The 27,857-nt window shown below is 31.6% G+C and overlaps 3 protein-coding genes and 1 pseudogene across 9 annotated transcripts; 1 reads left to right on the top strand and 3 right to left on the bottom strand.

Moving 5' to 3' along the window:
* Positions 1–253: 253 nt before the first annotated feature.
* LOC111281619 (uncharacterized) lies at positions 254–10,926 on the bottom strand. The gene is made up of 7 exons (XM_022869316.2): positions 10,250–10,926; positions 10,042–10,161; positions 3,230–3,585; positions 1,662–2,406; positions 1,354–1,456; positions 1,199–1,253; positions 254–974 (listed from the first exon to the last, which is right to left on the bottom strand). The coding sequence occupies exons 1-7, from the start codon at positions 10,740–10,742 to the stop codon at positions 912–914; spliced, it is 1,935 nt and encodes a 644-aa protein (XP_022725051.2). The 5' UTR covers positions 10,743–10,926; the 3' UTR covers positions 254–911.
* Positions 10,927–12,577: 1,651 nt separating this feature from the next.
* On the top strand, positions 12,578–15,024 carry LOC111288506 (uncharacterized; annotated as a pseudogene). The gene is made up of 3 exons (XR_016329195.1): positions 12,578–12,817; positions 12,910–13,608; positions 13,865–15,024. The product of XR_016329195.1 is annotated as an uncharacterized LOC111288506 (transcript).
* A 457-nt stretch (positions 15,025–15,481) lies between these two features.
* On the bottom strand, positions 15,482–20,354 carry LOC111281581 (zinc finger BED domain-containing protein DAYSLEEPER-like). 5 transcript variants are annotated; one of them, XM_022869296.2, is made up of 6 exons: positions 19,913–20,354; positions 19,749–19,821; positions 19,578–19,646; positions 18,529–18,750; positions 16,756–17,630; positions 15,482–16,626 (listed from the first exon to the last, which is right to left on the bottom strand). In XM_022869296.2, the coding sequence occupies exons 3-6, from the start codon at positions 19,615–19,617 to the stop codon at positions 15,724–15,726; spliced, it is 2,040 nt and encodes a 679-aa protein (XP_022725031.2). In that variant the 5' UTR covers positions 19,618–19,646; positions 19,749–19,821; positions 19,913–20,354; the 3' UTR covers positions 15,482–15,723. The 5 variants fall into 5 exon arrangements, with proteins under 5 accessions (XP_022725031.2, XP_022725034.2, XP_022725040.2 ...); XM_022869299.2 differs by having other exon boundaries at positions 19,578–19,650; positions 19,913–20,210; XM_022869305.2 differs by lacking the exon at positions 19,749–19,821 and having other exon boundaries at positions 19,578–19,650; positions 19,913–20,202.
* A 4,505-nt stretch (positions 20,355–24,859) lies between these two features.
* Positions 24,860–27,457, bottom strand: LOC111281568 (Adenine nucleotide alpha hydrolases-like superfamily protein). Of its 2 annotated transcripts, none has more exons than XM_022869289.2 (4): positions 26,920–27,457; positions 26,664–26,800; positions 25,398–25,562; positions 24,860–25,266 (listed from the first exon to the last, which is right to left on the bottom strand). In XM_022869289.2, the coding sequence occupies exons 1-4, from the start codon at positions 27,142–27,144 to the stop codon at positions 25,152–25,154; spliced, it is 642 nt and encodes a 213-aa protein (XP_022725024.1). In that variant the 5' UTR covers positions 27,145–27,457; the 3' UTR covers positions 24,860–25,151. The 2 variants fall into 2 exon arrangements, with proteins under 2 accessions (XP_022725024.1, XP_022725028.1); XM_022869293.2 differs by having other exon boundaries at positions 24,876–25,266; positions 26,664–26,785; positions 26,920–27,451.
* Positions 27,458–27,857: the final 400 nt, after the last annotated feature.

The following is a 27,857-nucleotide window of genomic DNA, read 5'->3' as shown; positions in this document are numbered from 1 at the left end:
TATTTAATTCGATTAATAAAAATAAAATAATATATTTTTATTAATTTAATTTTAAATAATTCAATTCAAAATTAATCGAAGAAACCGTTAAACACACTTTTCAACCAGGCATGGACCTAACCTAAACAACCCCAACGACCCTCAACTATTTTCATTCATTTGCTTTTTTGGCACTACGATCAAATATTTATCAAGTACATTACAAATTCGCATACTAAAAGAATAGCTTTAAGATAGCTTTAAAACAACCATATCTAAAAACATCACTGAAAATTTAAAAGAAAAATATCCACAGGATACTGCAAATTTTAAAAAAATATATCCACAGGCTAAACTTCTTGAAGAGGGAAGCTCTCGAAGCAAGCCATTGTTTATCCGACATTCCATCCGAATAAATATAACAAATAATCACCCTTAAAAATGATGTTTGCATCTACGTCTAGCATGAAAATGTGTATGACAAATTAACATTGCTCTCTGAAAAACACAATTCCAAATTTTCCTAATTTCCCATATTAACATCCAGCACTAGCAATTGGCAATGATTATCCCATCTGGTCCGAGATAACATTTTCCGAGCCTGGAAAACTTAAAAGAGTCTGAGCTTTTTCCTTTTCACGACATTTAACTAACGGAAACTAAAAGGTGATTCTCAACTCCTGGTCCGAATCGAGAAAGAAATCAAACATGCATATACAAAAGAAACGCCAAAACTACCATTATAGGCCATAAACTCGTTCTACTTACTTTTTTTAGAACATAGTTAATTTGACATGGCATTAAATTATGATTTGGAAGTAAAGAATGGATAACAAAGGTGCTAAACTAAATGATCAAAATATCCTCAAACATGTACCCATTTTCCCAAAGGAGGATTGGTTCATGAATCTATGTGCAAAAATGTGGCAACTCTATATCAACAAGTACTCCTTTCGATACTCACGCACTATAACAGGCACACTTGTGGGAGGGATCTGCGGCACAAATAATATTATGAGTTAAAATCTACCAAATGCAAGTAACCTCAAGCAAGCTTGAGCAACTAAAGCATTTAATTCTCCACCAAGTGCGAATTAAATGATGAACAAAGTGTAAACAATAAAGACAGGCCAAGTTGCATTGGACTTTAGTATCCACGATGCACCTTAATACAAAATCCCCACCCAAAGAAAGGGAAAGATATTTCAATATCACTCACCGTGCCATAATCGGTGACAATCATAGAGATATAATATGACGGAGTAGCATCATATCTGTTGGGGGATCATAGCAAGTTAAGAGGATTCAGAATTATTCAGAGATCATTAAAACAAATCTTTTCTTTCTTTGGACATGAGACATCTAAAGGCTTACTTTAAATTAAGAAGTTCAAGGTTTTCCTTCTGTTTATCAGTCAAATTATCCAAATAATTCACATACACTCTTCCTGGGACCTCTGCTATGGCATCTGGGTCACCTGCAAGATATTCCAGAAGGCTCAAATTGTCTACTTCAGAAAAGATGGTGATATACCTAGAGAAAATGAAAGGAAGTGACAACTATCCTCTCACGAGATTGCTAGTCCGGAATCCAATTGCATTTTTCTTTAAAAACAAATTCTTTTTTTAATGGAAGAGATGGGGGAAAAGGTGGTGGATTGACTTGTACAAACACCAACATACCTAGTTCATTAAAGCAGATTGAATCAAGCTGCACTCTCTCATGAAATTTATATGCTTCACAACAGATCAAAACTGGAACGTGGAATGCATAAGCAACCATAGCAACTGATGCAGTCCCAACCCTCGAATATACAGTCCCGTTAGACAATATTGAGGAAGCACCGAGGAAAACTCGAGTGACTTCATGCATGATATAAGAAATAGCATTTATTTGAGTATACGTGCAACTCAGGCCCTTTGACACCAGCATACGAAGTAGCTTTTGGCCTTCAAGCATGGGACGTGAGTCTATTACCACTACACGGAACTGTTTCCCAAGCTCATGGGCATATAAAAGAATCATTTCAACAACACATGATGATCCATATGTCAGAAGAACATCGCCATCTCTAATCTTTGTAGCAGCATGTCTAACTATTACCTTATCAGCAAGCACTATCTTCTCATTTATGAAACGATCAATGTCAGAACAAAGGGCTGCTTTTGCTTCTGATTCCGTGATAGATGGTGGTAACTTGGCAATACGACTCTTCAGAAACCTTATGGCATTTCCCATGCTCATAGAAAGAGGGCGGCATTCAATCAGAAAAGAAACAAAACCACTAATTTTGGAAGTTAAATCTCTGATAAGGGTTTTTTCTGGTGGTGTGGAATAGTCTTTGATTGCTTCCTGAAATGCCTGCAGCATTGCAATACAACGAGCATTACCTCCTGATAAATCTCCAGTCAAATACTGCAATCCAACCTGACAATTTCATATAAGACACCATTGTAAGGAACTTGAGGTTTCTCTTTTATTAATGTAAAAGATAAGAAAAATATGTTCTATCTACTTTTCAAAATAAATTTGAAACCAGCCTAATTCATCCACCATCAGAATCAATATTCGCAATAAATACCATGTGCTCTCATTCTGAATCCCTTTCCTACAGTATATCCTCACACCAATTAGTGCACCAAAATTTAAAAGAAATTGAGTTAATAAAATCATTAAAGTTTCAGAAAAACACCAAAAAAAGAAAGATAACAAGAAGTTAATGAAGCTGAGCAAAACAAAAGGAGGTTCACGTATCATTCTCAACTATGGATTGACATATTGCAGGTTATCATTCTCCTGGATATGTACTTTGTGTCAATCTTAAAGAAAAGGGGAAGCCTCTGCACCCCCTCCTCCTCTTTTATTTTTACTTTTTCTCAACTTATTTTTAATTTTGCACTCACTTTGTGATGAACCACTATATGTCATTCACCAGAACATGCACAAAGGCAACAGGAAAGGGAACTTTGTGGCCATATAAAGAAGCTAAATACAGTGTTAGAGACTTTAATAGTTAAGCTGCACAAAAAACTAATCTATGAGAGGCTAATTTATTCCCTTCGCTTTCCAATGTCAGCATAGTAACAACTCATCAGATAGAAAGAAAATCAATAACTATGTTTCATTTTACTAGTTCAGATAGCAATAAAAAACTCAATTTAATGCCATGTCAAATTAACTCAATTACTAAAAAAAAGCAATAAATAAACTCAACTGTTAACTAACCATAAAAAACTAATAAAAAGAGTACCTTGTAAACAGCAGGATGCTTCTCATGAAGTTCAAAAAATTTAGACTCCAAATAAGGAAGTTGAGTTCCATTTTTGTGTGGAGGCAGATGGCGAAACAGTTCGACTCTATTCCTAGCTTCAGGTTGATTCAACACAGATCGCCTTTTAGCCTTCCCCACACGACTCTCATCATCAAATTGCATACGTGGAGGAGGAACATCTTTCTTCCTCTCTTTCTCTGCTAGGCGATCAACTCCTATTCTTTCAGAAGCTGCAATTGAAGATGCAACTGGAGGACCATCTTTCTTTTGTGGTGGCTGCTTCACAGGTTTAGAAGTAGCTGCTCCTCCAGATGTGCCAGATTTATTTGCTTCAACTGCAAAATTTAATATTAATAGATTTGGACTATAGACTATTTATCCGTGCAACACGTTGTTGGTAATATGCCCTAAGACCAAACGCATCGATTATGGGATACATGTCATATTATACATATCTATTATTATCAAAGGCATTCTTTATCTATGAGATTCTATACACATGATTCATATTACTTCCTTCTTACAATAAAGTCCTTGGAATAAATATGTTTTGCAAAGGAATTACAATGAGATTGTAGTTATGAGATCATCATTGCATTAAAGCATTATTCCTAAATTGCTCCTAGTCGATGCTTTGTCAAGAAAGGACATTGATAAAAGCTGTTGAGACCAACACATGTTTATGCTCTTGCTTATGAAGCAAGCAACTGATCTCATAAGTTAAAATTTGAGTAAACTTGAGCTAATATATAGGTGCTTGTTACAAAAACAAGTTCACTGAACATGATCTAATATGAGAATGTTATATGGTAGTTCACATATTGTCTATAGCTACATTCTCATGTGATGGTTGTATAAATGATCGTTTGACTTGAGATTACTTATGATTTTATATGATGAATCTGACACTTTGACTTTACTTATAGTTCTAACCAATAATGCGCCAGTCAAGTATTGTTAGGTATAACAAAAGGCATATAAAGATGCATAAAATAATCAAAATAGGATTCATCATCTTGTGTGATCAAGAGAGTATCTCGACTAGTCTTAATTGAATTAACTTGAGAAATATTTGGACAAAGTAAAATAAGAGTTTAGAACTATTCTAAAACTTTTTAGTGAGTTAATTCCAGGACAAGACTAAACATTGTTAAACAAATTGAGTAGACACTAAACCATACTCAATGTTCAAACTGAGATACTCCAAATGCTAATAAAACTCAAATCTGACCCCCCTTAACAATCCCCAAGTGGTGGACCAAAGCTGAACTTTGGCCCTCATTGCCGAGGTTAGGGTATTAGATCTTGTGTTCCGAGAAGGGGAAGGGGTATTTAAGAGTGTCAACACCCCCTTTCCCTTGTGCATTCAAATGATGAAATGATATTAATTATTTATTAAGATCATTTGAGAATAGGTTATGAAGTTATATTGACTTTTTTTTAACAATTGAAGGTCATGGCAATGAAGCCAGCACTAATCATTATCTATAAACATAAAATTGGCTAATTGAAAAATTAGTGATGAAGTAAAAAAGTTTGTTTCATCCATAGCCGAATACTAAAGTTCACAATGCTTGTGTTTATTACCAACATGCTAAAGAATCTCATGGGTCACACACAATAAAACAATTATGAAAGATTAAAATTGAGACAAATTAAGTTGGACTTAATTTATTTTTGGTTTGAGGAAAAGATAAAGTAAACAAGAGAGTGACTTTCCTTACTTAAACTATTCCGCCAAGTATGGGATATTTATGAAAATATACATGTCTTGCATTAAACCTAATATGGTCGAATGCCCCTCTATAAAAAGAACATTAAACCGCCACCCCTCTTGTAAGATACAAAGCATACTTAATGCAAAAATAAGCTAAGAGAAAGTCTAAGCAAAAACTTTAGAGAAAACAAGAAGTTTTGTAAACACTCACTAGCTAGAGTGTGGTTTGTGTTCTTCCCTATCTTAGAAAAGATTCTTTCACAAGAATTTGTGTGGATCACTGTCAGAGGCTGTACACTTGGGTAGCTTTTTGGTTTGGAAACTATTTGAAAGATCACCACCTTGAACCAAAGAGTTTTGGCACACAAGGTATGCCATAGCTGCAACCCATATAGTTTGTATATGTTATATGTTTGTATGATCTTGTTGATTGATCTTGACTTTAGAAACTTAAAAATTTTAAAATTCTGCAACTTTAACTCCGCATATTTATGCTTAATTCCCTTTAAGTGATATCAAAGCCTTGTCAATATAGATTATATAATTTGGAACCTTGTTTAATTGTTCTTGATATCAAAACTGTTTTGATTATAATCTGTCTATTGTGATGAGAAGCTAGAAAAACAAGTTTTTCAATTTTGTTTTGATTTGATTCTTTTAGAATATCAAAATATAATGTCTTAGGATGGTTGGTATTAAATTTCATGATTTATGGGATTAAATTTCATGACTTTTACTCACCGAGATTGAATTTACTTCACGATCAATAAATTGTTCGGGGTTCTAGCAGCCTACTATGTGAAAGAAGAAAATTTTGGTTCTATCTCTAGCTATCTTTGATTTATCTGAAATTTTAGCCCATGATTCTATACTGATAAAGCATTTTTGGTTTAAAATTTGAGAAATTTTAGATGAGATTTACCTGGCCAAATTAGAATTGGTTTGAAATCTGTCCACTACTTCATGCAAAACCAGTGACGTTGGAGAAGAAAAATTAATTCTCTTCTTAGGGTTATTGGTTCGCTACAAAATTTTAACACAAGATGGTAGAAATCTTGCGGGTCATTGTGTTAAATTTTCAAAATTTTTGGAATTGATTTTGGCGCTCAAACGTTAATGACAAAATCTACCAAGAAAACTATTTCTAGCGGCTGCAGATGTCTAAATTGTTTAGATGAATAAAAACCCTAATTTGATTATGGGACTATGCTTTATTGATGCAGCCGGTATTCTTAATTATTAAGAGCCTTTAAAACTTATTCACTAAAGTTTTAATGAAAGCTAACTTGGTAATCAAGTTTGGGAATCTTAGGAAATTAGTTCATCAAGACTTCCAGATTTACTTTCTTGATCATTACGAAAGTAGTCGTTACCTTTGGTTTGTCATTCATAACCAAACGCAAACAAAAGCTTGTCAAGGAGTTGTGAATTCTAGATTGGATGTTCAAAGGGTGCGGCATTATTAGATGCCTAACCCGAAAACCACAAATTACTCAAGGAGGATGTCCTAGTCGCAAGCAAACTTTCCTATTTGGAATAGGATTTGGTGAAACCCTAGATTGGTTCTACTCCATGTATGATTTGGATTCCTAAAAGGCTTTAAGATTTAAAAAATTAGATTTCATTAAGACTCTAAATCAAATTAGAATTCCTAAATAGTTTAGGATTCCTAGTTGCTTTAGAACTAGAATCCTAGTCGGACTAGGACTTCACAAGATTTGTAGTTTGACTTGGATCTTAACTAACTTGCTAATCCTAATTGGATTAGGACTTATATGACCAAAATAAATTAAAATTCTTAGTTGAATTAATAGTCCTAAATAGTTTAGGATATTAATTGCACAACAAACTACAAATCCTATTTTGGTTAGAACTAAACTATTAATCCTTGTATGACTAGGATTTCCCAATATAAATAGTTTGATTTGGATTTTAATTAATTGATAATCTCAAATGCTTTAGGACATGAATTATCAATTTAAATTAAGTATCCAAATTGAATTATAAATCCTAAATGATTTAGACAAATAATTACAAACTATTTATCCTAAAACATGTAGTAGACAAATTCGACCATGTTGTCTTAATTTATCTAGGCTTTAAATAATGACAGAGTGACTTTCCTTGTTTAGACTATTCAGCAAAACATAGGATATTTATGAAAATATACATGTCTTGCATTAAACCTAATATGACCTAAATGTCCCTCTATAAAAAGAACATTAAGCCACCACCCCTCTTGTAAGATACAAGACATACTTGATGCAAAAATAAGCTAAGAGAAAGTCTAAGCAAAAACTTGAGAGAAAAAAAGAGCTTTTGTAAACACTCACTAGCTAAAGTGTGGTTTATGTTCTTCCCTACTTTAGAGAAGGTTATTTCACAAGAGTTCGTGTGGATTACCATTAGAGACTACACATTTGGGTAACTTTTTGACTTGAGAAACTACTTAGAATATCACCACCTTGAACTAAAAGAGTTTCATCACATAAGGTACACACCATAGCTGAAACCCATATAGTTTGTATATATTGTATGTTTGTATGATCTTGTTAATTGATCTTGACTTTAGGAAATTAAAAATTTTAAAATCCGACTGCTTTAACTCTACATATTCACATAGCTAAAACCCATATAGTTTGTATATATTGTATGTTTGTATGATCTTGTTGATTGATCTTGACTTTAAGAAATTAAAAAGTTTAAAATTCCACTACTTTAACTCTGCATATTGATACTTAATTCCCTTCACGCGTGTCCTAAAACCAAAAGGAATTATTAATTTATCATACATTTTTTGGAATTTCACACATAAAGATAAAATTAAAAGAAAAAAAAAAGAAAAATCGAAAGAGAGAAAAGAAGATTCTAGAGTCATTAACGTGTTATTGTGCCTTAATGGAAACAACCGTCTTTTTTTCCAAACTCATTAATTGAACAGTGTTAATCTTATCTAAACCTTCCCAAATTATCTAATGAGTTCTGGAGAGTTCTAGAAGTTAAAAGACCATACTCCATCGCCTCTCTTATTTTTCTTCTCTACTCATCTTATTGTATTTCACCTTGCTTTTTCTTCTTTTATTTTTTTTTTTGTTTTTGCTTATTTCTTGTCATCTTTGTCTCTTTCCTTTCTCTCATGGGTTGCAAAAATTTTTTTATGTTATTTTTTCTTTTTTATTTCTTTAGAATTGAATTTTTATTGGTTTTATTTTTTTTACTAGGTGAATTTGAACAAAACCCATAAAAATTTCATAAAGAACATCCTTTTAATTTGATTTTTTTCTTTTTTTTAATTTTTTTTGTGTGAGATTTTTTATTATGTGTTTTGTATAAAGACTATCCTTCTAACGGTGAATTTCACCATTGCCTTTGTTGAACTCAAATACTTTCACTAGAAACAAGTATAAAGCTCTGGCATTTTTAAAATAATTTTTTAGTTTTTATAAAAACTTATATATCTTTTAACTAACATTTTGGGTTTTAATTTCTGAGCAGGTAACAGTCCATATTGCAATTCTTGGTGGAATTTTAAAAATGAGTTTTGGGATTTTGGCTCAATCTTAGGAAGAGTTCTGGGATGATCAAGGTGATTTAACTTTCAATTGAAAAATCAGTTTTTATTTTTTCTGCAATTAGTGATTTAACATTCAATTGAAATTTTGTTTCACAATTCTATAAGTGGTTTCTTTATTTTATGACTTTGAATAGGAAAAGGGAAAGACAACTTTTGTTAATTTTTATAGGGCAATGTAGCATTTATGGAAAGTCTGTTTCATATATATTTTACCATTTGATTCATGCCTTATTTTTCATTAGTTTATATTTGATTATAAAATTCAGAAGCCTTTTCACATGGAATATGTTTTAGAAGTTCAGCACAAGCCATATAATTTAACCCTAAAGTTCAACACCTTTTTTTTTTTATCATCTAGCAACTCCCATGGCAAAGTGCAAGCTGTCACACTAGTTAAAATTAAAAGCTTCTTGGTGCTAAGGACAAAGCTAAGAAATTAGTGCTAATACAAGACAAATTTAAATTGGTCAGAAAAAGACTACATAATTAAAAAATAGCTAACAAAACTAATGTTTCATTGAAATCTAAAACACCATTACCTATGTTATTTAGAGAGGGCAAAAGAACAAATCAGAACAAGTACAAAGGAAATTCTAACAGGCTTCAACAAGCCATTCAATGATTTCTATGTCACAGGGGGTGGAAACTAGAAACTAGCTAAGCTGCTTGCAAACTATTCATCTAGGCTCATTAGATTAGAAAACAAGTCTAGCTTGAGTTTGATGATGAACTCACTTCATAATAGGTATTTCTCTTTCTATCAAATTAAGAACGAATTAAGTTAAGGAAAGGGGAAAACTTGTAACAGATCAAAACAAGTACTTACGAAAATTTCTATATTAATTACTTTATAACAAAAATTATGGTATTTGTAATTTAAAACATAATTATAGATAGATAAACAATTGCCATATTTCATAATTGTATGTCAATTGAGAAAACAAGTCAAGCTTGAGTTTGATGATGAACTCACTTCATAATAGGTGTTTTTCTTTCTACCAAATTAAGAACCAATTCAGTTAAGTAAAGGGGAAAACTTGTAACAGATTGAAACAAGTACTTGAGAAAATTTCTATATTAATTACTTTATAACAACAATATGGTATTTGTAATTTAAAACATAATTATAGATAGATAAACAATTGCCATATTTCATAATTGTATGTCAATCATGACACATGGCATATTTGAGTCATGCCACATACTTTCCATATATTCCAACTACAATTCTTTAACCTCTTTTTCAATTTCCCAATCTTCCTCTCTAGTGTTTTACCCAATTCCACCATCACTTTTGCAAATAATTCCTAATATGTTAAACTAACCTTCTTAGGTATGAAACGGACAACCAGTTAACCACTTCAAATAATATATAGCATTTTAGACACAAAACTAAAATGCAAGTTTGGACACATTTGCAGACATAGTCCATAATCAATTCAAAATAGCATTACTTAAAAGTTCCTGATAGTCACTAAAATAAAGAAGAGTGTTTTGAACCTTTAGAAGCAGCTTTTGTAGCCCTTTGAGACTCCTGCAGGGCACATCTCTCAGCCTTCGTTGTTTTCGCTTTTAAGGGCTTTGAATTTGATGCTTCTTCCTTTTGCACTTCACTTTTTTCTGCAAGAAAATTTTATTTGAAGAAACCTCATTTATTTCAAATACTTAGAAAGTCTAAAATAAAAAAATTTTTAAAAAAAATAACTACCAGGCAATGGATTCTTAGCTTCCACTCCAGCGACACTTTCTGGTTGCTTCACTGGAGACAAATCAAAACCGCCTCCGGGAAAACTCGACGCATATTTCGCCGAATTACTCCTCCGATACCATCCCAACGATGATTCTGTACCCTCAGACAACTCTCCGTCGCCAATCCGACTGGAAGGTGGCGACGCCAACCCCAACACCAACTCTGAGGGGTTGTAAGTTCCGACAGTCGCATGTTCTCCAGCGTTTTCCCGCCCGGGAACCGGAACTGCTGCAGTGCGCCCACCAAGGTTGTCAGAGAGGTGACGGGGAGGCGGGATCATGACCGGAGAGAGGAAGTTGCTGGCGGGAGAACCGGAGAGCGGTGGCGAAAAGGAGTTTGGAGGACCTGATTGAGACCGAGTAGGTCCAGGCTGCTGCGGCAGCTCGTTGGGGGTGAAGAAGCCGACTTGGCGGACCCTAGGAACGGCACGTGATACACGTCGCGCGTCCATGGAATGTTGCGGTTCGTTCGAAATGGCTGATTTTTGTAAAATAAAAAAAAAAAAGTGAGAGAAATCAATGTTAGGGTTTGGAATTCATGATGAAATTGAATTAAGGGGAGAGAGTTTGGAGAGGAACAAGAAGAAGATAACACTTAAAGAGAGCAAAACGGATTATTTATTATTTACATATGATGCCTTTAAAATGGGGAACTTTTTATTTTTAAAATATGTCCGTACGCTACAGTCCTTGGGAATAAATTTTTAGCGGTGTATGCATGCCCTATTTTTCCTTTTCAGCAAAAAAAAAAAATCTTCTTTAACTTTTTTTAAAAATAAAATTATACTGTACTATTCACGGAGCAATTTTTTGCCAAAAAAAATTAAGTAGTAATTTAAAGCAAAATTACAAAAAAAAAAGTTATGCTGAAAAAGAAATTTTCAAAAATCTTACTACTACTTTGATGGTCCAAATTAAAAGTAGAGTAATTTATATGGTTTAAAAATTAATTGTTTATCATGAATTTTATTACTATAAACAAATAATATTGAATTTTGTTATATACTTTTAATAAGTCATTTAAATAATAATAATAATAATAATAAATATTTATAATTAAGAAAACAAATATAAGAAGAAATTAATGCACAAAATAAAGAAAAAACATTAATTTAAATTAGAGTGATAGCTACTATAACTTTAAATTTAAATGCTAATGTAAATTCTTGCTATCATTATATATATATCATCATATATGAAATTTATTTGAAAATATATAATTATATTATATACATATATAAATTGTCATATTATTTATTATTTAAGTGAAGAATATTAATTAATATATTAATTTTAAGACTTAAAAATATTGAGATTAATTTTACTTTTATTAAAATAAATTGAAATATAATGTAACACTACAATTATTTGTTAATAAATTAATATTATTTCTAGGATAATCATTTAATTTTTCAAAACTATTGTTATAACTAATATTAATATTAATGTGTATTACAATCCACATAAAATATAACAACTACAAAACAAATATTTTACTTATATATTAATTTCAAAAAATAGACTCGCAGCACAACACCTATTTCCTATTTCTAATTTTATAGTTTGTTATTTTTAAAGTTTATATTTAATATATTATTAATATATAAATTTTATATATATTAGTAATGTTACCTCGTTAACAAGTAAATATAAATTTTATAAATTATTAAAATAAATATACAAAAACTAATTTATACAATATCATATAATTTACTAACAATGTTTAAAATATATATAGTGATCATGCATCAAATATATATATTTTTTAATAAAAGACATTTGAAAGGAAAATATTTTGACTTTTTTTATATATATAAAAACGTGTGATTATTTTTGTGATCGTGTGAACACTACAACTTTGGTTAAATCTTAGATGGAATTTTTTTGGTTGTATTGTTCCCATAGTGACAACATTTTTAGTAGGTACCGTGGCATGTAGTGGGCGGTTAGTCTTCCATTAATTAATTTGTAAGTTTATGGAAGACACCATCATAAATCTTGCTTTCTACCACTACATTTACATAATTTCATTCATTATCCCTTCCCAATTCCTGTTCTAAAGGAATAGGAGCCAAATAAATCTGCTGCCGAAATTGGTTTCTTTTTAGACTAGGTTCTTATGATATTTGGTATAAGATTTTGTCATCTATGGGCTTGTTTTGTAGTACTAGAGTTGGTGAATGTTCCATCATGTTCTTCCAAATTAGGCATTAAAATATCCCTACATGGACAAAGTTGAGCCACTTCTCGGTGATGAGTTTTATCACTTTTGTGAGAATGAGATACCTAGATATCAGTGATAAAAAAGAATGGTTCGCTGGTGAAAACACTGGCAATGTGTCCGAGTTTCTTGACCCAAATATCTTCAGTTGCCTGTCAACTCAACTCAAGTTCAAGTACTGCTATGAACTGTGAAGAAGCTACATGATATTGCAGGTCAGCATCTTGGTTGTTACTTCACTAGCAGCTCTCGCTGTTTCTCCGGCCAACAGCAAGAGCTTGAAGAAGCAACATATTATGCTCTCAGGTCAGTTAATAGACACATCATTGTTTGTTTAATGCTACATGTATTGTTAGTTTTAAGCTACTCTTTAGCTTTTTTTTTTTGCGTGCTTTCAGCAAAAGATTGCTCAGGCTCCCAAGAAATGGACAGGGGAAGAGAAAAGACTGCAGAAAGAGGACACTCAGGAGGAAGAGGAGGAGACTAAAGTGGTGAAACCAAATTTGACTCAGAAAAGAATATGTGAAAAGCTTAAGGTCGACAAAGAAAATAAGTTAGGAAATACAGAAATAAGGCATTTACAGAATGCCATAAAGGATTTGGAGACAAGGAGAGTGACCCTTGAATGGAAACTGCTTGAGTTGTATAGTTTAAAAGAAAAGCTGTCATACATTGCTTTCTTGCGGAGCAATTTAGATGGCAAGACTGCAGAAATTGACAAACTCAATTTCACAATTTTTTCGCTGAAGGCTGAGATGAAGGATCTTCAAGAAATTACGAGGCAGGGTAACTTGGCCGTCACGCAGCTAGAGATGGCAAAGAGGATGATAGAGGAAATGCAGATGAAAAATGGCAATGCTAGCCAGATAAAGGATCAGATAGTAGTGCTTGAAAAGCAATTGTCCGCATTTACAGACAACGAAAACTCTCCTCAAGATGCTTTGGTTAAAAAGAGACTTGAAGCTGTTAAAAATATTGAATTACAACTCACTAAGATGAGAAGGAGAAACAAAGAACTTGTGTTAGAAAAAAGGGAATTGTTAGTTCAGCTATATGCTGCTCATGCCAAAATATCTGCTCTTTCTGACATGACAGAGGTAATTTTAGTATTGATGCTTTTAAGTTTCAATTTGTATCTGTTTTCTTGCTACGCCGCTAGCTACAAAATTTAGTATTTGCTGTTGTCCAAATGACTTCTAATCTGCTCGTTCTCATGTCACTCGAAAAATTGAATCGGGATAATAGAAACTGTTAATGGACTTGGAAGTTGGAATTCTTCTATACTAATCAAAATACCAGAACACATTATTGCTTGAATCTGAAAGGTTTGCTTCTTTACTACTGTTGTTGCAGGGTAAGACTATTGCGAAGATTAGTGAACTGAAACATGCCAATGGGAATCTCTCAAAAGAAGTAGAAAGACTGCAGAAGAGCAGATTTGACATGGTTGAGGAACTTGTGTACCAACGCTGGCTCAATGCTTGCCTGAGGGCTGAAATCCAATATCATCAAACATCATCAAGAAAGACCTTGAAAAAGGAACTTCAGAAGGATTCAGACCAGAAACCTTGCAAGATAACTACACAATAATCTGACATGAACAGCACTTCTTCTTACACCTCGTCAACTGATAGTGAAGAGATAGATAGTAGCACCATTGAAAACTCTTCAAGCAGCCAGAGAAGCATTAGCAAGAATTCTGGCACAGGTCATAGCACAAGTTGGAGAAGCATGTATGGTTCTAGTGTTGTTTCTTCACCAGATAAGTCCTCCATAGAAAGTCCTTTGGAAAGAACTGGCATCATACGCAGGTTTTCTACTTCAATGGTGCCTTCAAAGACAGCAATGCTAAGCACTAAACTGGATCGTACATCTAGCAGGAAAAATGTGCCAGTGCTGAAGGATTTTACTGAAACTACGGAGATGCCAAATCTTACAAAAGTAAGGAGAGTTTCTTTCAATGATTCAGTAGAAACAGTTCCATCAGCGAAGATAGTTTTAACAAAATCAGTTGAAGGAGTACCGGATAACAAGGAAATTGTTACTTTGGTCACTGGGCACAGATCAAGAATGAAGGCAGGCCTGCAGGTTCAATCTGCATTGGCTGGAGAGAAACATGAATTTCCATCATCTGAGATCTCTCTGGCAAAGCCAGACCAATCGAGTGATTCAAATAGGAGATCTGTTGACGAGGATGATATTGATGCACGAAAAGTTAGCAGGATTGTAAATGCTCTTCCAGAGGGGGAACTGCATTCAAGCATTTCCAATGCCGTTTCTAATGAAAATAAGATGGATACTCTCACAAAACCTCCTATGTTTGCTGTTTTCTTTTTTATATTTGTATTACTTCTCTATATCTTACATCTTTCTGCCAGGATATACTAGTTTTGACATATTAGTGAAGCATGAGACAGCAAATATTTTTATAAGCCGATATCTTTCTCAAAGACGTTCTTTCACTCAATACAACTTTTTTCACCAAATAGCTCATTATCAGACTCTTCAGTTGCTTGGATAGCTTCAAATTTAGTCTCCAAGTATATAGACTTGTTCAACTTGCACATTATCAAGTATTCTCTACCGTTGAGAGATCATTGTGTTACACTAACTTATCAAACCTTACCCCTTTTTTCTGACCTTTGATCATTCTTCTACATTATTATTTTCTTTGACCTCAATAATGAAGCATGAATCCTCAATTTTTAACATTATTTTTGTTAATCCTTGATTTTCACTTATATAGTTACAACATTAATTTCAATTTTACTTCCTTTCAGCAATGGCATGAAAAGAATACTATTGAGACCATGAAGTTGAAAATGAACTTAAAGATGTCTTGGTGTACAGAGAGAAATGAGAATAGCATAGTTCTTTACTCCCTTCCTATTAAGAGTATCTTCTCATTTCCATCAGGCAACATAGAATAGCAATGACTATTAGCAAATAGAATAACAGTAGGATAATTGATACACTAAAATCATCATATAATATCAGTCGTTTGTCTTTTTCTCAGGTTAGCATTCTCAAATTTTTAACTGTACATCAATACAATTTTTATATCATACATACAACAATAAGAAGGAAATAATGAAAAGTCAGTTCCCTCCTGAGGGAGAAGCTAGATTACAGGCATACTAGTCAGACAGTCATCTAGATCACTGGTAGAAGTCAATCACAATTACCTTGGTCATTTTCAGATCTCCTTCTGTTCACTTTTGTTTCTTATCAATACTAGCTGAGCTAATATCTGCAGCTGCTGCAGCCGCCAATTCCATCAATCTCTCATAGTCTATCTCAGTTGACTTGTACTTTAACTTGAGACCTCCCTGAGTCCATGACTTAATACAAAGGATGGCTTGTGCGCTGTCATGTGGCATACAAATGCGTTGCTTATCAATCTCATCACCTTTACCGCAAAATAGTTCCTCAGGTTTCACTGAAGTTGCTTGGACAGCCAAGAAATCCCTAGCCATAGCAGAGAGCCGAGGGTAGCGTGTACTGTTGACCTTCCACCACTCCAAAACATCTGTCTTTGTAGGAGCTGGAGTCTCTGATAGATACTGAGTGAGTTCATCAGTGGCATTGCTCATGCTTGCTCTTCGCTTCTTTCGAGCAATTTCCTCTGCAAAAGAAACATTTCCTCCATCTTCAATATCTTGAGCAGCGTAGCCACTTGTCATGGATGAAAAAAGGTTGGTACAATAATTTCTCATGAAATGGCCCCTTGCTTCCTCTAGATAATTTTCTGAGTTGAGACTCTCAGGTATGAGTTCACATTTAATTCGGGGATCAAGAATGGCTGTCATGTAGATGAATGTGTTGCAAACTTGGTTGTTGTAACTTCCGAGCTTTTTGGCCATTTCTTCGGCAGCATTTTTTAACCAATCTGGTGGTTGCCGTGTTGCAATTGTATCAGAAATGTGATCCATGTAGACAATAACCATCCCCATGGTAGGCGGGTTGTTTACACATATCTCACTGATGACTTTGTAGAAGGGCTCCAAGTAATTGTGAACAATATTAACTACATTCTTCTCTGCAGCATTCAGCAACATCCCACTACCCAACATCTCCTCATTCTTCCTGATAACAGCATCCATTGACTTCCCAGCCTGTTTCAGTATTAAAAATATTGAAATCAAAGTTTATCATTAGTCACCAAACCGATACCTGAATTGGCAGAATAAAATTATAAATCTCTTGTATCTAGTAAAAAGTTCTTATATGAAAGAAACAAGTACCTTATGGACAAGATCAAGCATTTGGTAATTGCCACTCCACCGTGCTGAAGCATCAAGTGGAAATTGCCAACTGCCTTCATGGTAAGCTGTTGTTAATTGGATGAAATCCTCTGAGAGATCTAAGGATGCATTTAACTCTTGTACAAATTCCCTAACCTTGGCGATAACAGGTTTTGTTGTTCTTAAAGCATCATCTATAATCAAACTCAAAGTACGAGCAGCACAAGGGATATAACAGAAGGGCCCCACTTTCTGACCATCCAACTCCTCCTTTAAAGTATGGCAAGCATGGATAGCATTCTGACTGTTATCATGGGTGCATGAGAGGACTTTATTCTCCATATTGTACATCTTAAGAACCTTTACCAGGGAGTTATACATTTCAGAACCTGTACAAGGGTAAGCTACCTGGCATATATCAAGAAGCACCTTTTGGAATGACCAATTTTCGTCAATCCATTGACATGTGATGCTCATATAAAAGATTTGTTCATAGGAAGTCCAGAAATCAAGAGTGACAGAGACCTTGGAAGAAACCTGTTCCAAAGATACTCTCACATCTTCTCTCATGCTCCTGAAAACTTCGCGAAATACTGCTTTGTACTTCTCACCTGGCCATAGTTGTATTGATGGATTCAAAAATTTAAAGGAGTTCGCTAACCACTTTTCCTCTAAAGTCGAAGGAGGAAGAGTAGCTAAAATGAGCCATTTAATAAGCAACCAGTTCAGATGATCATAATCAACCTGAGGTGCTCTTCCTTGTGGTTGAGGTTTCTTGATTACAGTGGTGGTGGGCTGTGGTGCAGAACTAGTGACAGTCTCCCCTGTCTTATCATATCCGGGATGTCGATTACTAAGGTGTCTTCCTAGATTGCCTTCACAATGAAGGGGGATGATCAGATGGATGAGATAATATAATGAGTGATCATATTGTCATAGCCTCAAACATGCCATAAGCTTGCTAAATGCTACATCCATTGACTCAAACCATGGTAAACAGCCATTTGATTACCAAGGTGCCTTCCTAAATTGCCTTCACAATGAAGGGGGATAATTAGACTGATAAGATAATTATAGAGTGTCATATGATCATAGGCCAAAACATGGCATAAGCTTGTAAAATGCCACATTCATAGAGCCAAACCACGGTAAAAAGCCACAAATGTTGTTTTCAGCATAACGAATTTAATTACAAGAAAACCTAAAGCTCTGTTTGGTTTGAGAAATGCTTTTTGTTTTCATTTTTTACTTTTATTTTCTAGTTTGTTTTCTAGAAAATGTACTTAGTGAACGAAAACAAAAATTGTCTTCTGCAAAATACAAAATAAGCAAAATAAAGCAATTATGGAAATAATTATTATTACTAGCATCTAATTATAAATATATTTATTAATTAATAACTTCCAAAAGTATTCAAATATGGCGCCAACTTCTTAACTTGCAAAACATAAGTAAAAAAGTAACGAATATTCCTTGTTTTCATAATTGAAAACATCTTTTTTTTTTTTATTGTTTTCATATTTGAGCCCACTTTCATTTTTGTTTTCTAAAATCTTATTTTCATTGTTCATTTCCAAACACATCTTCACTTCTTTTTCATTTTCCAAGAAAATGAAAATGGAAAATGCCTTTATTTTCTAAAACCAAACACTACCTAAAGCTCCTCAAAAGCACATCATCGTAAAAAAAAAAAAGATACAGTGCCAATGGATCATTATTCAATAAGAGCATAAAAAGGTAAAGAACGAAATGAAGCAAGTCCGCAGGACTTACCTGTTGCAGTTGCAATAGAATAGCTCTGCCCACAAAACTTGCACCTTCTAGTTTTCCCATCAGGAGCTGTCTCAAAATATTTGAGGTAAACTGATGTCATTGTCTTCTTCCTGGGTTTTGCTGTAGGGACAACATTTCCCTTTTCAGAAGAACCCAGTCCAATATCCATTGGATCAATACTAGGAATGAGTGCCATATCCATCATTGTTTTGTGTTCCATATCTGCTTCAAAAGCAAAAATTCAAGATTATAGACTCATAAGCAAAACATTACTTGAGCATTCAACTTTCACAAGACCTCCAAGGTAAAATAAATCAATAACAAATTGAAAACTATTAAATTTAAAATAAATGAAGCAAACAGCAGCTCAAATGCTCGATGGTGAAGATCAGGTTTCTATCATTTTCAATAACTCAAAAATTCCATTTACCACACCTTTGGTGTCAATAAGTCTCTTATACAAGAAAATATGCAAAGAAATTCATCTTGTCTGCATAGTTCTAGTCAAAAAGGTAAGTTATAACACTATGTAGAAAAAGGTCCTTGTTTAGTTGAATCAAATAAAAAGAAAAAAAGAATACAAGAGTTGCTAAGAAATTGACCGGATATCTATACCACAAACTCAATTTAAGATTTGAATCTTGACCCCCCCCCCCCCAAAACACTGTAAAACATATAACCCTACAGTATCCCAATTTCTCATTATCGAAGTGAACCTCAGTGCAACGTCCAATCTAAATAAGATTAAATTTAGAATCAGTTCTTAATTGCAGGTGATATAAACTCCAGCTCGTGAACTTGTTTCCAAAAACAATTAACTGAATCCACAAATTCTGAGTTAATTACATAACCAAAACACATAAACAAAGCTAGAAGACGACCATTATCAATGTGAACCAAAACTAATATGTTATCCTAAATCACATTAATAAGTTTGATCACTTTATCGTGTATGGTGTCATCCGTGTTGTGTTTAAAATTATCATATATACTCTGAAGCCATATATATCCAGCTAAATTACTTTAAAAAAAAAAGGATTAGAAGATGCCTTTGTAAGTCTTGAAGGCATTGTTTGCACTCCAATCCATTTTGTTTCCAGCTTTCCCACTAATTCTTCCTGTCTTACAAAAATGCAATTTCAAACAAATTAAACTAACTGCAGCTAATGAAAAACGCTTCATTTCTCAACAAAATAAAAATTAAGAAAAAAACTGTTTACCCCAAAAGTTATGACACTGCTAATACCAGCAGAAATTCTACTTGAATTGTTAACCAATCCTAAAATTAAAACCCTTAAAACAAAAGAAAAAGAGATTAGAGGCAGTTTTAAAATATGGGTTTGTTTGTTTGTTTTGAAAGAAAAAGTTTGGGTTAGAGACTAACCTTGGATCAATGAATCTGGGTTCTTGTTCTTCACTTAGTTCTGAGCTTTGAATTTGCAGAAATCAGAGGTGAAAGAAGCAAAAGAAGAGGAGCTTATGGTAGAGAAAAAGAGAAAGGGAAAGAAATGGAGGGAAAGAAAAGAGATCGGCGTAGATCTAAGCTGGATCTAAGCCGATGAAACCAAAGGGAGAGAGAAAAAAAAATAGTAACCATAAGAACAAAATTAAATAAGCTTTAATTTACAGAGCCGCGGAGCGAGTTGAGTCTGCGACGCGGACGCCTATACATCTAAAATCTTAACCCTTTTTTTTATTTTTTATTTTTTTTTTCTTTTGGCTCGGCTGGTGGGTGTGGAAGGCAATCCAACTCGAGCGAGTGGCTCTGCACGTATTGATGTATCAGACTCAGGTGCAAAAAAAAAAAAGACACAGCTAGCTTTCGTGTCCTTTTCTTAATATAAAATAATTTATTTATTGCTCTTAAGAGTCGGTGGTGGCTGGCTCAAGGTTAGGAACAGTTACTAAAGCCTAGTGGTTGGATTTGTTGAGCCTCAGGTTGCCCCGTTGGGCTGGGAGCAAAACAGGTTTGAGTCTGGCTCAAATCAAACCCCATTTCAAATCAAACGTTCAAATTTTGATGGAAATTAAATTAAATTCGGACACTAATCATATATCATATATATATATTATAAGATACATGATTATCTGATCATATTTAATTATGTATAATTATATATGAACAATTTGTACTTTTAAAATATAAATAGTTCTTTAATTATAATTATTTATCAAATAATCTTATTATTTAAATTTTGAAAATGTTTCAAATCTTAAAAAAATTATATTTATCTAAATCTTTTATGTTAAATAATTTATAATCTTTATCTTCATTTAAATAAGATAAAGTTAATAGGATCGTATCAATGAAAAAATTAAAACTTTTAAATCAAATTAAAATTAACCTAAGCAATTTTTATATAAAACATGTTCATATTCTTTATATTACATTTAGCTATGTAAGTAAGTTATAAAATAATTTGGAAGTTTTGGACTTTATTTATTTATTTATTATATATTAAGTAAAGTATGGATATATTTAGATATTATGTTCTTATTATTATATTTGTAATTTATATTTTTAATATTTTTATCTTAAATCAATTGATTTTTTTATGGTAGTCAATAAAATTAAATGTATACATGAAATATGTGTATTGTTATTAATCCATCATGTATAATAAATATATAATCAATTTTTACTTTCACTTTAAATTATTTTTCAACGTATAAATTTAAATAAAGTGTTACAAAAAGATTTTTTTAATAGGTTAAATAAGACCGTATATGCATAACAACATATGATACTTATAGTTATTTTTTATTTACATTACAATAATTTTTTTCAATGTTTCATATGTCCTATGATGTATATAAAAAAACGATAATTATCTATAAAATTCCTTAAGAAAATAATTAAGAATAAAATAAAAAACATTCTTTTATATAGATGATGAATTGAAACTTTGGTGTGGGATTAGATCGACATCACCTGGATAAGAAAATAACAATATATGACAAAATATTCATTAATCAAATAATTAACTTTTAATTAAAATAATGTTAAATTTAAAAACAAATTATATTATTAATTTTTTACCATAAAAATGTAAAAATAAATAATTGAAAAATTACTTTATCTAAATTCAGAATCACACATATCTCTTTTATCTTTTTCAATTTTCTAATACCTTATCATTAGTTTCTTTTTTAATTCAAAAAAAAAATATTACTTTAAGCTTATTAATAATATGTGCTACGTCATTTTATTCATTATTCAATTTTCCTTTAAGATTTATATTGCTTTTGTGATTTTATTGTTTATTTTACTTAGATGATTTTTTTCTTTTGACATTATTTTTATTCAATTCCTTTTTGTTTTTCACACATTTCTTAATTGATTTTTTTTTAATATTTTGATCAAAATCATAATTTAGTAAAGGTATGTCAATACTTCTTTTGTTATTTTATTAATGATTCACTATTATATTTTTATGTTCTTCTAAAAAACCAATATTATATTTATATTCAATTTTTTTTTACTTTTTATTTTATATTTAATATCTCATATTTTTTTCATATTTATTTTCAGCATTTTGATCAAGATAATAATAACAATAATAAAGTCTAATTTTCTTATGACATATTAATTGAATACATATTTATATTTTATGTATGTCATAGTATTTTAAAATTTTAGATATAATTGTAAAAAAAATATACAAAATCTATAAAATAAACACGTATTTAAATACGAAAAATAATTCATGCATAGGATGGGTTCAAGCTAGTTATGAAATAAAGAGAATATACAAAATTAAAAAATGTGTCTTCTTAATACATTCATAAGAAATGTTCAAATCCACGCCTCGTAGTGGTCGTTTAGCCTATAGGCTATAGAAACCCTTATTTGTTTCATAAATAAATAGTGAAGTTATTGTAAACATAATATTTATGTAATATTGAAATAAAGATTGAATAATTAAACAAATATGTTGTATTATATTAACTTAAATTTGATTATATCAAAAAAAAATTTATGTAATAAAATTACTAAATAATAAATATAATATATAATTAAAGATTTCCCTAACTATTAATAACACCTAAATACTAAAGGGATAAAACATAATATTTAAATAACATGATGAATAAAAGATTGGTTACAAAATATCTCAGGTCATCTCATCTCATGCATGAATCTTTTGGCTATCTTCTTCCTCTTAATTTATTTAATAAGTTGATCGATTTCTTACTTTATTATGGCTAGCAATGATATGAATTACATACTTTGCAGTTGTACTGTAATGAATCTTTTACAAAAAATATTTCATAAAATCGATAATAGATCACTAATTTCCAGAGAGAAAAGTTGATAAAACAAGTATTACTAAAATAGGTTATTGTGAAAAATATATATTTTAATAAAAGTTGAACGACATGTTTTATATTTATTAGATCTGATAATATATGTTTTCATGTCATATTTTGTATCATGTTTGACACATGTGATGATTGAATTATTAAAACATGAATATGACGCGAATTATAAAACATGTTTAAATTTTAAACACGAACATAATATATTTACTATATGTGTTATATGCGATATGACACGATTAACACATGTATAATTAATTCGTTTAAACATAATATGAACAAATATAAATAATACAGATATATAAGAATAGATACGACTAACACAAATATATATAAGTAGATAGACTAACATGAATATATACAAGAACACAACTAATATAATAAATAACTATAAATCATTCATCATTTACAACTTAAAAAATTAGGCATATTAATAATATAAAAAATATTGCATATTAAAAAATAAAAAAAATAAATACTCATTTAATATGTATTTAATATATATATATATTAATTTTAATTTATATTACATAATTATATTAATTTTTAGTATCAAATTCAGAATTATAAATTATTAAAGATTAAAGAATAAAATAATAATGTATAGGACTAATATTAATATTTATATTGTATTTATATTATTAATATAAAAAATAATTTTATAATAATTATTAAATGAATATCATAATTAACTATTTAAAATAATTTTTATATGATATTAAATAACTAATTAAGTATCATAATTAAAAAATTAAAAATTAAAATAATCTTTATATGTTTATATTAAATTAAAATAAATATAAAAAATATGTTAAATGTGTTAAATATATTAAATGCATACTTTATGACAAAATTAAATTAAATATGTTATTAATATTGTATCATGTTATGTGTTTAGACTAGTCAACATATATACAATATGAATTGTGTTGAGTTAAAATTCGTACCGACATAAATAAATACAAAACATATTTTTATTAAAACATATATGTTTTTTTCGTATTACATCACCGTATTATATCTGAAATTATTAAGATCTAATATTTATGGTAAGATGATGCTAAAGTCTCGACCATTGATTATTGTTTGATATGGTGTTTGACTCTTTTTTTTATGCAAAAACGAACAATAACATGATTACAAATTTACAAAGGATGCTTTCTTATATTTAAAATTATTAAAAATTAAAATTTAATTACAAAATTAGGAGTCTGACAATCAATAAAAGATATTTACAACTCGTTCAAGTTAATTTCACAACTTATTTAAATAATGCAAAAAAAAAGTAGATTTTTTACGTATATAAAATTTCACCATTTTAACTTAACTGATACAGATTTTTTTGTTAAATTACAAATATAAGACAAATTAAATCATAATCAAGTGATGTAATATTACATCAGTTAATAATCAGACAAGCAAACAAACTAATTAATAAACCAAAATATAATTAAATAAATTCAATGTAAAATTGAATATTATCTAACATCTTTTTGGTTCTAGCATAACATTTGCTAACCAAAGCACCGAAAGCCTTAATTACCGTCAAATATTGGTCCTGTCGACGGTTTCCTCTTTGGTTATCTCAACTCTCAAGTGCCTGCCCCTAATTCTAGCTTGAAGTTGGAAAGTGATATGCAACTTGTGCCTGCCTTCTTGTTTCGTTTTATTGCTGTTTTTAATTTTGTTTTCTTTCCTAAATGCAGGTATATAAAACAGATGTAGAAATATGAAAGGGATGAACAAAACTTGCGTGTCAACCAAACGAAATGTTGCTATTTCTTGCTGAGATTTTAAAGCTGAAGAAAGGTTAATTTAAGAATGTGAATAAACCAGTAAGACAAGTCTTACTCTTTATTAGAGAATCAAGGTGGTGTTTTTTGAACCTGAAAAGCCCTTAAGTCTTGATTGCGTGACTTACCTAAATATATAAAATTTTGATTGCTTGCACGTCATTTTCTTAAATTTTTTCAATATAGGATAATCTTCTTCATTCTTTTTACGTTCTTTCTACCAAACCTTTTTTACTTCGCTCTTCAGTTTGTTTAGGGCCATGGAAATAATGCAATAATATAATTGTTGGGTACAGAACAATGATAATGACATGATTAAATCACTCTTTCACTGATCAAAGTAAGCAAAAGACTGTTGTATGATGTCAATTTCCACTTCATTTCTATACTTTTGTGTATTGTGTAAGATAAGCTAGAATGCTAAAGAACAAACCCTGGCCTTAAAAAATGTAGTGAAAATTTGCCCAAAAACTGTGTGCATTTAGATATGATAATGATCTAATTTTAAATTCAAGCTCCATTTGAATAGCTCCTCTTCTTCCTCGACCTTCTTGACCTCCAAATAATTGCGGAAGGGCTTGGACAGATTCGATATGGAATTTTTGGTGTAGGAATATCAGGGACCCTGCAATCGATGAGTGGCATTTAGGTCATTAAATTTGCAAAATCACCAAGAAAACTTGTTTCCTATCCGGAAAAAGGGTGCAAGAAAATGAGAAAGATCAAAAAAAAAAAAAAATGGTGGGTTCATCTTACTGTAATCCGGAAATCTCAATTTGGGAAAAGTCCATGTTAGTTGAACTGTCTAGTGCTGGTACCATTTCTCTGGTCTTGGCCCTCAGTTGTGGCAATTTAGGTTGCTTAATGGCAAGTACTCTGCAGTTCAAGCTGTTTGTTATGTTGTCCTGGGCGATGGCCAACCTACGCCAACATGCCAAAGAAAACACTGATTCGAGTTAACTTTTTTTTGGTATGAAGATATTTTTGGTCCTCCAATTATTAAAAAAATATCATTTTGATTTCTCAACTTTTATTTAAATAATTTTGATCCCTCTTTGTATTTCCGATTAATTTGATTCAAATAAAAGTGAAAAACCTTTTTTTTTTGCTTTTTTTTGCATAATTTAGGGACCAAAATTGTCTTTATGCTATTTTTTCCCTTGATCATGGTTCAAAGACCGAAAATTACCATCACCAATGCAATCTGCAAACATGATGCATATGCTGCAGTATTTATTGTCACAATATATAAAATTTTACGAGATTCAAAAATGAATTGTTAACTTTGAATTGGGTAATTTGTTTTATTCTAAAAGAATCACTTTCAAATTTTACTTTAAACTCTAAAACTGCTTAGTCATTAATTTCATGGTTGAAAATATAAACAAACAAGAGAAAAAAGTTGTATGTAAAAATACAGTATGCTAATGAATCTGCTGTCAACCAATTCACCAAGTTCCACTTAAGAAATCTAGCCTAGTTTGACAGAAGCCTCTTGATTATCCCATGATTTCAGAACCGCCCCATCCCAAATCCTCATGCTTTAGGGCTGCAGGGAGTTTATTTGTGAAAAGCATCCCGACAAAACAATTACTTACAAACTATATTTGGCATACCAGCTGGACCCAAAAGGTTTTTGGCTGTTTCTCCATCGTTGACATAGCCACATGCTTGTACGTGCTGGGTTTAGTGAACAATGCCTGAAATCTTTCACCCTAAAGCGCAGCCGACGGGGCCTATTTCTTGTTGTCCTTCTCAGTTCTCAGGCATCATCATAATAAATAATTGGCTACAAGTCCCCAAGTTTGAACTTGTTTTCCTCTTTATTTATATAAGTAATAATTGAGTCTCAAAATGGTCTTATGACCATTTCTTGTACCTTCCTAGAAAGCTCCCCTTACCCCTGGCCTTTTCAAAAATACCCTAGAAATAATCTCCCTAATTCACCCGTCCAGCCTCCAGAAGAATCATGATAATAATGACTAGACAATAAAATAATTTATAAGAATGGAATTGACTCACTTGTAGAGAAAGCTCTGATCATGAAGACCAACAACAAGAACGGAGGCTCCAATCTCTCGCACCATGGCCACAATCTTCCTGCCTTCCTGGTCCCCTTCCGTGACAATCATCTCAATATTTGTCTGTAACAAAATTCTCTGATTATGGTATATTTGTGAGATAATTAGTTACATCACAAAAAGAACATTAAAAAGAAGAAGAAGAAAAAGAAGATTCAGTTCTGTGTCTTTATTTCTGATGACAGGAGTTGACTCACGTTGAAGAAATTGGAGTTACATATTTCCTTGAAGGAAAGAGCAAGCTGATAGCCTTGCAAGCGAAGCAGCCTTGCTTTCTTCTTGCCTCTGGATTTAGTGGGAGAGAAGACATGAAGGAGAGTTAGCAAGTCCCCATAGCGAAGTAAATTATGGAGAGTCCATTGGAGTGCTGTTCTTGCTACATCTACATCTTCTACTACCACAACTATTTTCCTTACATCCATTCCCTTTTTTTTCTCTCTTTTTCCCTCCCTCGTAGAGAGACAGACACCTTTTTCCGAGATGGGACAGTGTCAAAAAAGCTAAGACTACAAACGATGGGATTTACCTTTTAAATGAGTTTGGCTCCTTTTTGTCAGAACCTGCAATTTCCCAACGTTGATTGCTTTTTATGGGCTACTCTCTGATCTCTTTCTCTCCCTAGATTAGCCAAAATGGCTGGTTAAGAAAATGTCAAGTGATTACTTAGGCAACTTAATTAAAATATTAGAAACAACCTTGCAAAATGAGAGTAGGTGGACATTTGGACCATTTTGGAGCATTAACATGTTTGTCGGAGTTATTTTATTTATGTGAATATGAATATCCCCCATTTGATTAATTTAGCCTTAAATCTCAATGGCTAAACAAATAAATTTAAAATTTAATTCAATTAATTTATATAATTATTTTTTTAAAAAAATATTTAATAAACTAAAATTTTGAATCCTGTAACTTGTAATTATTTCTTTTATTTTTAGAGTATGACTTTCATAATAAAAAAAATTAAAAATGAATTGACTAATGAAACATAATCAAGGTCCATAATTATTTAATGTTTTCAAGATAATTTATTTCTTAAGAAAATATTAATTAGATGAGAAAACGGCCAAATTGATGGGCATAATGTTGCTTGTCCCTATTGAAATCCTTTTCAATCATTAATGCCTAGTTAATC

The sequence above is a fragment of the Durio zibethinus genome, chromosome 17 (genome assembly GCF_047325235.1).
Source record: "Durio zibethinus cultivar Kanyao isolate XHJ-2024 chromosome 17, ASM4732523v1, whole genome shotgun sequence".
In the NCBI taxonomy this organism is placed as follows: Eukaryota; Viridiplantae; Streptophyta; class Magnoliopsida; order Malvales; family Malvaceae; genus Durio; species Durio zibethinus.
Note: the sequence above shows the minus strand (reverse complement) of the source record. Positions and strands in the feature narration are given on the sequence as shown.

What these genes read in the sequence shown, in the direction of transcription:
- LOC111281619 (XM_022869316.2), bottom strand. Translation starts at nt 10,742, where the DNA reads ATGGACGCGCGACGTGTATCACGTGCCGTTCCTAGGGTCCGCCAAGTC. An exon ending in AGCTAAGAATCCATTGCCTG is followed by an intron (nt 10,162 to 10,249) that starts GTAGTTATTTTT and finishes ATTTTCTTGCAG; the next exon opens with AAAAAAGTGAAGTGCAAAAG. An exon ending in CTTGAACTTCTTAATTTAAA is followed by an intron (nt 1,254 to 1,353) that starts GTAAGCCTTTAG and finishes ATCCCCCAACAG; the next exon opens with ATATGATGCTACTCCGTCAT.
- LOC111281581 (XM_022869296.2), bottom strand. Translation starts at nt 19,617, where the DNA reads ATGGATTGGAGTGCAAACAATGCCTTCAAGACTTACAAAG. An exon ending in TGCCTTCAAGACTTACAAAG is followed by an intron (nt 18,751 to 19,577) that starts GCATCTTCTAAT and finishes CTTTTGAAGCAG; the next exon opens with ATATGGAACACAAAACAATG. An exon ending in TGCTTGATCTTGTCCATAAG is followed by an intron (nt 16,627 to 16,755) that starts GTACTTGTTTCT and finishes ATACTGAAACAG; the next exon opens with GCTGGGAAGTCAATGGATGC.
- LOC111281568 (XM_022869289.2), bottom strand. Translation starts at nt 27,144, where the DNA reads ATGGATGTAAGGAAAATAGTTGTGGTAGTAGAAGATGTAGATGTAGCA. An exon ending in GATCAGAGCTTTCTCTACAA is followed by an intron (nt 25,563 to 26,663) that starts GTGAGTCAATTC and finishes ATGTTGGCGTAG; the next exon opens with GTTGGCCATCGCCCAGGACA. An exon ending in ATTGAGATTTCCGGATTACA is followed by an intron (nt 25,267 to 25,397) that starts GTAAGATGAACC and finishes CATCGATTGCAG; the next exon opens with GGTCCCTGATATTCCTACAC.